The sequence below is a fragment of the Vanellus vanellus genome, assembly GCF_965231255.1.
Source record: "Vanellus vanellus genome assembly, contig: HAP1_SCAFFOLD_40, whole genome shotgun sequence".
Taxonomy (NCBI): domain Eukaryota; kingdom Metazoa; phylum Chordata; class Aves; order Charadriiformes; family Charadriidae; genus Vanellus; species Vanellus vanellus.
The window spans coordinates 1,963,660-1,975,785 of NW_028127876.1; the positions used below are offsets into that span (position 1 = coordinate 1,963,660).

At 45.9% G+C, this 12,126-nt stretch overlaps 1 protein-coding gene across 1 annotated transcript in view; it reads left to right on the forward strand.

Moving 5' to 3' along the window:
• The window catches only part of LOC309684914 (E3 ubiquitin-protein ligase RBBP6-like), a gene marked incomplete at both ends in the record, with an annotated part of 30,747 nt that extends 28,028 nt beyond the window's left edge, over positions 1-2,719 (forward strand). The window contains 3 exons of the mRNA XM_082500750.1: positions 450-553; positions 985-1,092; positions 2,579-2,719. Of these exons, the coding sequence (XP_082356876.1) occupies positions 450-553; positions 985-1,092; positions 2,579-2,719 (353 nt within the window). The remainder of the gene's footprint in view (positions 1-449; positions 554-984; positions 1,093-2,578) is intronic.
• Positions 2,720-12,126: the final 9,407 nt, after the last annotated feature.

A 12,126-nucleotide genomic window follows, 5' to 3' on the forward strand; every position in this document is an offset into this window, starting at 1 on the left:
ATTGCAGTATTAGATATCAAATGCATTTAGTTTTTTCACAGCCCTTTCTCTCACACATAATTGTGTGCTCTGCAACAAACAGGTCGTTGGGCATTTAATCTGCATTCTTCTCCAGGGGAGAGTTGGTGGAATCCTTCAGAACTCAAACCTACTAATGTTTTGTTGAGGTGTGTTTTATTCATTAACTGTGAGGTTGGTGACATCTCACTGCAGCGGATAGTGGAAAAGAGACTGGTCGAACCATCAAGTGTTACACTGGTGAAATATCAAAACTGTATACCAGAAATAAATGCTGCATACTAGAAATGTTTTACACTATTGAACATTTACAGCTTCACGCTCTCAATTAAAGCCATATTCCCCCATCAGTCATATATGTCTTTTTATTAGAACCCCCAACATTGCCGTCCTTTGGCTAAACCTTCTGTGATGACTCTATTGACACACAGGTATTAGAACGGCATTACTGGAGTCTGAGGAACACACATGCCCAACGTGTCATCAGACAGATGTTTCTCCTGATGCTCTCATTGCCAACCAGTTCCTGCGCAAGGTAACGTGATGACTTCTACGCAAACTGTTTGTAAGAAAAGTCTGTTAGTAAAAGGTGAAAGGGAAGAAAATAATAATTTACGTCTCCTTAAGCAAGGCTAAATTGCATAATAAGGCCACGTTTACTTTCTAAATACATCATCTGCTGCTACAGAAGCTTACAACTCTTTAGAGACAATGGGGCCAATTCAGGGCACACTTTTGTTTTCCAATTTGGTGTTAACACTGAAGTGCTTTAAATACAGATACTCTGAGTCACTCGTCATCAATATCAGTGTTTAATGCGATGTGTTCATACATCTGTGTGTTGATTCATTTTAGGATTGATAACGTTTGCAGGAGCACACAAGTAACATTACTCTGTGGAGCCTTTTCTTCGTGTATCTACTGAAGTTTCATACTACCTTTTTGTAAACATTTTTCTGCCTCTAGGCTGTGAACAACTTCAACAATGGAACTGGTTACGCAAAAAGGCTCCGTCAGCAGATTCAGCAGCAGCAGCCGCCACCGCCGCCACCACCTCCACCACCGCTCATGCCTGTTTTACCTCCTGGACCTTTTCGGTAGGAAATCTGTAGATCAACATGAATATGAAAGACACCAAAATGCTGCAGTCAGATTCTTCTTCTTGAGCTTCTCCGCTGGCGATTTATGCATCATTAGTGACAGTTCCAGATAACTGTGGAATTTCTGGGTTTTGTCTTTACTTCGAATGAGGACACATTGATAAGTTGGAAGTGTGCCTCATGCAAGAATTTTCTCAGACCTGTTTCTTGCTTGGTTGCCTTATCAGTCGTTCAGTAAAGGTTTACCCTGAGAGAGGAACGTTTTTTCCCCAGAAGCCCTTTGATTGCATGTGGCTCACAGTTCCTAAAGGAACCATTTAGTTATGTCAAATCTTCTTGAGTGCATCAATTTCTCTTTAGGACTGGGGAAATAATATTTTCATGAAAAGTGTAAAAGTACAATTATAGGTAAAATTGGCCAGGTGTTTTCACATTACTTTTTTCTACAGTCTTGATATCATCGATACTATGATAAGTCAGAGTCATCCTCAGCAATACACAGTGTAGTCAGTGCCACATACAGATTGGATAATAAACGTTGAAACACTGTAAATCTGAAGTATTTACAAACATGACAGTCTAAGTTTGCAACCCAGTGAAGTCATATGAAAATACATGAGAAATCTGTGCTATTGTTTAGGGCTTATATCCTTTCGACTTCATGCGCTGAATGCAAACAGCCGCTCTGCCCAGCAGACTGTCGGGCTCGGCTGTACCGTTGAATGCACCGGATCACAGTTCAAAAGAACCTCTCGGGCAGTCTCTGAATGATCACATCGACATTTCCCAATAGAATTGCAGCTCTTCCATCTTCCCACACTGAGATTGAGCGTGTGGGTTACACGTACTCTGATCCTTTCATGTGCAGCCAGCTTAATAAACTATTTTTCCCGTGAAATTTCTCTTTCAATGCCAGTAGTCCATAGGGACTTCTCGACAGGGCTTTATTTGGAATCGGCCAACTTCACATTTGTAAATCTGGAGTTGTTTCTCTTATTTATATTTTTTTTCTCCATTTCCAGTAGTCAGCCTTTTCTCACCTTAGACTTTATATTTCAAGCAGCATTCCAAAATGCTGTTTGATTAATAAAAGTGTGGGTTTTTTTGTAGTGGTGCCGATAGCGTTATACCTCTTGCTGCTCTGCTGACGGCTGCTGAACCTCCTCAATCTTCCTCTCTGTCAATCAGCAGTTTGTTGGAAGAGAAGGTAAGTTTGATGTCAACATAGGCAAGGATTCTTGTATTTTAGTAGAGCTTATTTTCCAACTGTTTGCATTTACTCACAAGACCTGTCAGGTTCCTGTGCTGCGACAACCAGCGTTCCCAACTCTTCCGGGCCCCCAGGGACAACCGATACCCACAACTGGTAAGGAACGATAACTTCAGAATTTCGTTTAAAAAATTGACCTTCAGACAAACTCAATGGGATTTTGCTCTTTGTCCTCTCCCCACTCCAACAGGTCGCCCAATGGGAGGCAGTGCGCCTCGCTCAGCAGGTGGCAGACCGGGCTGCGAACTGTAAGTGTCCTACCGAAATTCAATATGTTCCTACTTGTAACCTGCTAAACGAGGCCGTACCACATAACTTACACAACAGCTGATTTATAATGAAAAAAGTCTGCACAGATAGTTGTGGAGAATACAAGTGGTAATTAAATTTTAAATGCCTTAATTTGAATTGGCCTTAGCAGAGGGGATCTGCGCTTGCAGTAAGATGATTTAAAATAAAAGCCCAGTACAGGATTGAAAAGAGGACTCTGAAAAATGAATGCTTTTTGAGGAAACCATAATTCCATGTAAAACCTAAAGAGAATTAAAGGATCAGATGGAAAGCCGCCCTTTAGATTACTGGCTGAATAGAGCTGGAAAAATTGATTTCCCAATAGAAATCAGCCTCCAACGTTCTTTTTTCTAAAAATTTTAGTTGATACTAATTGAGCAAATCCTTGGAAAAGTCAGTGCTGTCATTTTATGACAATTCTGAATTTCTTCAATGTGTTCATGTCCAACAGCCAAGCTGCTTTCTCTCAGTTGGAGAGAGCAGAGACTGTTTTATCCATCATTGCAGTGTCAAGCTGGTCCTTCCTTTTGGTATATATTTGTTCTAGATAGATTGTAAGGGCACAGTGTGTTTATAAAATGTTATGAGCAATAAAACCAGAAACCAGGATCCATTCCACAGATTATCTAAAAATCTCAAGTTCAGTAAGCAAGAAAAGAACAATTCAGGGACAGGAACAGGCCAAATACATCATGGTGAGGCGACAACATCGGAAGTATTAAGTGTCTCACGGAGCGGCAGAGGAGCGGTGGGCGCTCAGCACATGGGAGATGGGAGTCTCTTTTAAGCACGGGCAGCCTCCACCCACAGTCGCAAGGCGAGAAGAGGAGAGAAGACTGCGGGAACTGTTGGGGGTGAGGGTGTGGAAGGCAAGTGAGAGGATCAAGAAATGAGCGTAGTCTCAAATGACCAGGAAGCAGGGAGCAATATGCTTACGTTGAGAACAAGAAGCCACCATGCTCCCGCTTTGTTCTCTTTCCTCTGTAAAATCAGGGCAGAGCGTTACAAACAGTGACACATGTCTTGGGGTCTCTTTAGAAGTTCAAATCGAGGATTCCCGCACAGCGAATGTTCCCAAAGAAGGGCTCAAGCCCAACGCTACCAACATCAACACCAGTCTTTGTGCCTGTGCCTCCACCTCCCTTGTATCCTCCACCACCCCAAGCACTTCCCCTTTCCACCGGCCTTCCACCACCCCAAGCACTTCCACTCTTCCACAGTTTTCTTCCTCAGTTTCCGCCTGCTCAACTTCCATCTGCTGCGTACACTGTCCCCCCGCTCCAGGGTATGCCCCAGCTCCTGCAAGCGTGTCATCAGCTTGGGTACCAAGAGCAGTACCATCCCCACGACACACGCACCTCCTGTATCTCGGGAGGAGTTTTACAGGGAACAACAGAGTCTGAAAGAGGAGTAAGTAGTTGGCTCAATGAAGTTGTGTTGCTCTTCACTTCTGCATTTTGAGAGCAGACCGGACTGCAGTTACACTAAAGTGCATCTGACATAAGCAAAAATGACGTAGTGCTCTTTCCAATCTACGTTTTCATTGGAGACAGTAAACATGCAAAACTATTCTAAAGGATTCAAATGAGCATAGGCAAAAAAAGCCCAGATGACTGTTTGACATGTCCGTACTGGAGAAGCAGGTTGTCTAGAAGAATCAGGAGGAGTTCCGCTCCAGCCCCTGTCATTACAGGGGTTGGATGATTCAAGGGATCACCCTGACAGGAGTTTCCTACGTAGGGTACTAGCTCACATACGGCAGAGGTTACAGCAGAGCCATCGTTAGAATTGGGCAGCAGTTGTTCAGGAGCAGGTGTCTCCGTTACTAAAGCTTCACTGTAATGACATCCTTCACCTCCTGACAGCTGTGGCGAGGCCAGAAGCTGAATAGGTGTCATTGCAGGATTTTCTGCGTCTCCCTGTTCTGACTGTAAGCGTTACCTCGAAGCCCTTTGAAGGGGACAAGGAGAGAAGGTGTCTTTCTTTCCTCTTTTCCTTATCACATGTGGATACACGTAGAGATATTTACCTGGGCTGAAAACTGGTGGCTTTGGCTAGTATTTGGTTGACATTGTTTTCTTTGGAATTGAAAGATCAGACTTGTTTGTCAGGAAACTTTACACTGGTGAAGGACTTTGAGAGGAGGAATGATGCCAACGAACATATGAGGAATACTTTGAAAGGGTTCTTCAAAAACTAATGAAAGACAAACTTGTGAAGAAAAGACTCAAAGTAGCTGATGTCTTCTATGCCTAAAAGTCACTTGGGCAGGAGTGGGAATAGGCGGCTCTTAGTAATGCTGCCAGAATCTCTCCTAGAGGAATGGCATTGCGTCATAGTGCCAGAGGCTGAGTTTAGAAGCTTTTAGACAGGACTTTTCTTGAAATGCTGTCACTATCCTTGGTGAGAGCTATTATGGGCAAAATTTTGGTAGGCCATCAGGCCAGAAGTGTTGGTTAAACAGTCCTGTGTGTAGGACTGCAGGACATGTAGTTTGCATCCTGTACAAATTGCCAAATTTGTGAAGTTAAAATGACAAAGCTGGCATTTTAAAACTGAGCTTTACTGTCTGAATCGTGTTTTCCCGATGTTTCACAGTGTGCTGTAGACATTAAGACTTGCTCTTTTTGCATCTTACTGCAACAAAAATGGTTTGCACTGCATGGAGTTGCCGAGTAGTGAAACGTGTGCGTTCGCGCACCAGTAGAGGCCAGTATACACCACCTTATATCAATCAATGGCTGTGGTAGTTGATGTGCTAGAAGTGAGTGGAAACAGACTTCCCCTTCCCGTATGCTTTTACCCTAACAAAGCAGCAGCTGTTCTGTCTTGGAAGCAGAAACTTTTACATGCCATCAAGTTCTGCAATTGGCAGGAGTGCTGTCAGCAGCCAAAAGGAGTTTTGACATAAGCATACGGAGAGGGAAAAAAGGAACAAACCAAATTGGTGAGGAAACAAATTTACTTTCATTTATTGCTTTTGTGTTGTGTTTTTTTAAAGGTCCAAGACTCCCTATAGTGCTTTATCTTACCACCGTTCATATACCTACTCCACATCAAGACCAGGTTCTTGCCGCTCTCGCTCCCGCTCTCCATCATTTAGTCGTTCCCATTCTCGTGCCTATTCGCGATCACCACCGTGTCCAAGAAGAGACAAAGGGAAGGGGCAAAGGGAAGTTCCAGCATATGACAGGGAAGCTTACTACGGCAGATCGGTTGACTTTCGAGATCCATTTGAAAAGGAAAGACACAGAGAAAGGGAAAGGGACTATAGAGGACGGTATGGAAATTATTACAAGGACTGTGCTGGTGGTGCTCATCCTCGACCTCCAGCAAGCAGAGACACATATTCTCCAGAGAGGTTTGGTCCACCTGGGAGCAGACGAGAACATTCACCATATGCTCGAGGACATAGGGAGGACTACCCTGGTGGGCAGAGCCACCGAAGTCATCATAGAGCTGGAAATTACCCTGAAAAACCTTCTGGAAGGGAGAGCCATGGCATCAGAGAGCCTACAAAATTGAAAGACAATCAAGTGGGAGATAACAAAGGACAGAAACATCAAAAACATTCAATTGTTTTCAAACTGGTGTCTGAAAAGGAGAAAAAAGAGGAGTATAAGCCCAAAGCAAAAATTGAAAAGCGGAAAGTAGAAGCAGCCGTTCCTCCTAAGAAAGACAGTATTATAAAACCATCAAAGGCTTCCCAAGAGAAGGTCGGCACTGATCATGAAAAATCTCCGCGAAAGGAACCTCCTGTGAAAAAGGTGAAAAAGGAGTTGCCAAAGACAGGCAGTGTTAAAACATCTTCCTCTTGAAAGGATGAAGCTATTTTGATACCATCATTTAAAGAGTAGTCCCCAGTTTGGGAAGACAGAAGAGCATTACCTTATCAGCCTCGGCGTAATGTTGTAACATATTACTCGTCTTCAGGTAACATAGCAGAAGCGCTTGACCTAGTTCAGATGAATTTTTATTTCTTGAAAACTGTTAATTTTCTCTTGTTTGCTACCACGTGCGTAAGCACAAATCCCATGTTCATCAATAAAGTTAACGGTCTTGTAGCCTCGTGTGTTCCCTGTTGTGTCCATATTACATTTCTAAGCAGCACCTTACCATCAGCTGACAGGTGTCTCAAAAAAAAAGAAAAACGGAGAAATGCTGGAGTGGGAGAGAAGACTTAGTGTTAGTGAGAACTAATCAAAGTAAATGAAAGACAAAGCAAACCCATTCCCTTCTTGTTTGCTGTGACAGCACCTGGTGTGGGCTGTGGGCAGCCACAGGGAGGACGGAAGCCTTGCGTCACTCTGTACGTTCCTCTCTCTCTCCCCCCCTGTAAAAGCACTGCGGCTGCAGGTGCTTCTCGTGGTGGAGACACAATCCGCTTAATTCTTAAAGCTAGCTCAGGGCTTGGTCTGAAGTGGGGGGGGTTTCTTCTCTTCGCCTTTTTTTTTGTTTGTTTTAAATCCACTCATTTCTGTACCTGTTTCAAAGCAGAACCTGGATCTTCGTGTGGCAGGAATAAATCACGGGGAAGCTTGCCAATTATTGTTGAACAGGAAAGCAGCAAAATTAAAATCAGTTCAGAATTTTTTCAAGAGGATGCACAAAACCTCATCATTTGACTATTTCTTCATTGTCTTGCTGCTCTTACGTTAGCTGTCATTGCACGCTTGCAAATCTGCACTGCTGTCCTGCGATTACTACCACCAAAGCAAGAAAGCGGATGCGTTTTGTTTTAGTGTAACCATGGCAGTAACTGCACGGACCTCTAGTTGGTCTGTGTCCTGAGAGGCTGCAGAAATGCAGAGAGCCGTGCCCATTGCTGCATCGCCATCAAGCACAACTGTCATCTTTCCCGGCTGAATCTGTAGTTTAGTCAAGTTACTGGGTTTTAGGAAACCACCGTGAAGTAACTGTAGCACCCCAGCAGTGACCTTCCCCTTCCCCTCCTCTTTTCTGTCCCCTTTCCCCCTTACTTTGTGCCAGTTTCTGTTTAGTCTTCTGTTTAAATGGGATTTAATACACTGACTGTTGATTCTGGTTTTGGGGGGCTTTTGGGGTTTGGGGGTTGTTTGGTTTTTGGTTTGGTTTTGATTATTTTTTATTATTATTATTCTGCAGTATTATCTTAGGGTTCTATACAAGTGTCATGGACATGTTGTTTCTGCTTGACTGACTGGAGGGAATACTTCAGTATACTTCAGTATTACTGAATAATACTCCAATCGAGAGCTTTCCTGATGTCTGGTTTGTGCCTGAAAAACCACAAAATGGGAAAGGCTGTGCCTGCCACAAGAGAACATAGGACTGGTTTTCCACATGTGAAAAAGAGTGGCCTATGGAGCATGAAGCTTCAAAATACTTGACCAGGCTTTCTTTTCCACAGAACTCGGCACAAAATGTTCTGAGGAGAGGGAAACTTGAATATTCTGGTGAGACTTGCAATGAAAGGAAGTTCTCTGTTCCCAGACCCGGGTGTTCCTCTCCAAAGGCATATTCTCAAGAACTTTATAGTTCTTAATACCGTAATGTTGTGTGTGCTTTCCTAAACACAGAGAGAAGGAATGATTCACTGAAGGGAGGTTGCAATCTACATACATCTTCTGCATGGAGATATTTTTCCCTGAGTCTGCTAAAACTACTCCCTTGGCTTCTTCCACTACATTCAGTAATAAAGGAGAAGAGCTTTTTCCAAGGAAGGGTTTTAATATCTCTTCCGATCCGTTTAGTGACCTTGCGAGGAGAGCTGTTCAGTTGGCATTGTGAAATTTTACTCTCCATTTTTGAACAACTGAAGACGGAATAAGCACTGATTCCAGTGTCTTTCTGAGAATGTTTCACTGGTGGAAGCTTAACTGCTGCTTGTGGCATAATATAATTCCATATCCCGAAAAAGGACCAAGATAAGAGTTACTCCTTTTACTTGTGGACCAACCACCCTTCAGAATTCCTTCTCAATAAACGCTGCCGTCCATTCCTAACTGGTGGCCTGAGGACTTCATTCCTGCAAGCTGCTGCCGTAGGTAGCCGGGAGGGAGGAGTCTGATTGCATTTGCAGGATTGTGCTCTGAATCCATGTTTCCATCATCATTAAAAACTTGTTTTGGTCTGATAGCAAGGAGAATAAGATCAAATTCTCACACTTCCCAAAGTACTTTGGAGAGTATGGCCTGTGGTCTAATAAAATACATAGAAATAAAACAATACCTATAAATAAAATATGTATAAAACAAGATGTTTCTTGAGGGAAAATAGCAGAAGATCGGTGAGGAGGTTTGTGAATGTGTTCGAGTGACTTGCAGCTGGGGGGTAGAAAAATAAATATTCTAATTGTTGTTAATTGCTGTGTGCTTGACAAGGAGAACATCTGTGCTTAGATAACATCAGCCTGTGATAGACTTAGAGGCCCCCTATGCAACGTGCTTGAGATTCCTGCCCTGCTACAGGGAAGGTCCAGCCACAGTGGTAAACTACTCCTGCGTGAATCCCTGAAAACAGGCGAAAACAGCAGGTTTGGTGACTCTTGAGCACGGCCCGAGCTGCGCGGTGCCCGCACCCCCGCTTGTGTGCCTCTGCCCAGGTCCTGCTTCAGCAATCCCCGGTTGGCGAGTTAATGACAATAAATTTACTCGTTGCATTTTATCTGTGGTTTTGTGGTCGCTCCTGCCTCCTGCCTGTGCTGACTCACGCAGACACCGTACCCGACTCTGCACGCCTGCAGAGCACATGTAGTCCTACTTCCCCCCACCCACAACGGAAGAAGGAACCAAGTGTACAGCGCACGATGCCATTGAACAGAACACAAGGCTGACAGAGCAGATGAGAAACTGGCTTAGCTGCAACTCAAGTTCTTGCTAACCCTGATTTGAAGGCTGCAGCATAACAGTCTGCAATTAATGCAAAAGCAGCCAATGTGCTCTCGATAACAGCAGTAATGTGCGTTACACAGCGGCTGTACCCCATGGCGAACAAGGACGGGGTAAGACAGAACTCCCTTTGGAAATGCACTCTGAGCTGTGGTGAAGCGAAGGCTGAGAGCATCCCCGAGGCAAGAGAGCCAGGAGGACCATGACCCCAGTGGCTGTGAAGGGGCGCACAGCCGGTCCTGGGTCACCCCTGCATCCGTGATGTCATTACAGGGCGTGTGATGTCATTATGCAGCACGTTCCAGAGCCACCAGCCAGGCAGGGGTTGGGAGACGGTGTTGGAGGGAGGGCACGGACAAAAAGCTGTAGCACCTCCGGGAGAAGCACCTTCCACTGCCGCAGGCTGTGACGTGGGCGATAGCTTGGCTCCCAGCGACACTCATCCTCACCCAGGGAGAGGAAGATGAGTGCTGTGCTTTGCACCACCTGCAGTGAGCTTTGCCTGGAGGAGAGACTCTGTGATGTGGTTATCAGCGTGGGTGGCATTGAGTTCAGTGCTCACAAGAACATCCTCTGTAGCTGCAGTCAATACTTCAGGTCAGTGCTTGGAACAAGAGGGGATGGGGACACACAGCATTTCCCAGGCTGTGTCACGCTGCCTTAGTGTCTCTCCAGCACTTCCCTCAGCCCGAAAACACTCCTCCAGCACTTCCCCATAGTCCTGGTGCCTCCCTGGACACCAGAATTCATCCCCAACCCAAGATCTCACAGCAGCGCTGGAAGCGGTGTCTGACGAACCCCCAGATGCGGTGCAGGGCTGGAGCGTGGCCAGCCGGGCTTGTCTGCCGTGGGGCGGGAGGTGTTCCTTCCCCACACACCGCCATTCTCTGGTGGTCTTGTTGAAGCAAGGGGGGCACTGGCGATGTGGCTCTCTGTGCACAGCCGGAGGCGGTGACTCCTTGTTATACAACCGGCTCGTAACACATGAATTAATAAACCCCACGGCCTCCCAGCGTGGCTACTGTGCGTGCCCAGATTGGTGCCCCGGGAAGGAGGCACGGGATAACGGGATCTGGGTTTAACGCAGCAAAGCTGCTTTTCCCCCAGCACTGCTTTGCTTTTTCCAGGGCTTTGTTTTCCACCAGCTGGAGCAACGCCGGAAAGGTCATCTATAAAATCCCCGGCACGTCACCCAAAATGATGCGGCTCATTATCGAGTACGCCTACACCGGCACAGTACCAGTCACAGCCGACAACGTTGAACATTTGCTGATAGCGGCCGACCAGTTCAACGTCATGGGCGTCGTCAGACTGTGCTGTGAGTTCTTAAAGTCCCAGCTGTGCTTGGAGAACTGCGTCGGCATCTGGAAATTCACTGAGTATTACTACTGCCCTGACCTGCGAGAAGCAGCCCATGCGTTCGTCCTCCATCACTTGGAGGAGATGATCAGGGTGTCGAGAGAGTTTCTGGAGCTCTCTGTCAACGAGCTCCAGCGTGTCCTGCAGAAGGAGGAGCTCCGCGGGAGAGAAGAGGCCGTGTTCGAGGCCGTTCTGCAATGGATGGCTCACGACCCGCAGAACAGGAGGCAGCAGGTTGCAGTCTTGCTGGGCAAGGAAGAGTGGAAGGGGGGACAGAGGGGATGTATTTAAAACAAGAATCTCTAGGTTATTCTTAGTTTAGAAAAAATAAACTCAGCATTGGTGACAGTAAGGACTTTGCTTGAAACTTTTGACATCCTGCCATCTCAATGGTATGAATTTGTCGTTCATATTCACTCTATGTACACGTCACTCACCCAAATCCGATTGCTTGTTGGCACGTGCATGGTTTCAGAAGGCACACACACTGACACTGATGGGATGGAAATGATCAGGTATCTATTTTCCATGAGTGCCCAGGCCACAGTTGTGTGAGGCATTGCACAAGCATCTGAAATCCTTGCCCAAAAGAGTTTGCAAACCACCTGTTCCTTTACACAGTCCCTGGATTGCAACCCTTCCCCCTGTGACAATCTCCTCTTGGGGCAAACTTGCCTGTTCTCATCAAAGGTTCCTTCAGCCGAGTCAATCCTGAACCAATATAAAAACGGAGCCCAACCTCTATGTTCACCCTTGGGCTACAAGACCCATACCACAGGGCTCTCACTTCAGTCCCACCTGAGGTAAGTGACTGTAATTTCATTTCCCACTGGTCAAATATTCCTCTTCAGAGCTCTCTTTAAATGGAGGTCTGCCGGTAAGGGAGAGCAGAGAGTTCCTCACCTCTTACGCAGTCAGGGCACGTTCCCCTGCTCAAAGCAGCATACTCAGGCCTCCCATTTGGGTGGCATCTGTTAAAAGAGGAACACTGAGTCTGAAGTTTATTCATTTCACAGAATCACAGAATGGTCGGGGCTGGAAGGGACCTCTGGAGATCATCTATCCAGTTCCAACCCCTGTGACAGAGCAGGGGCACTTACAGCAGTGGCACAGGACACGTCCAGGTGGGTTTGGAATGGCTCCAGAGTGGGAGACTCCCCCACCTCTCTGGGAAGCCTGTGCCAGCGCTCTGCCACCCGCAAAGGAAAGAAGTCCCTCT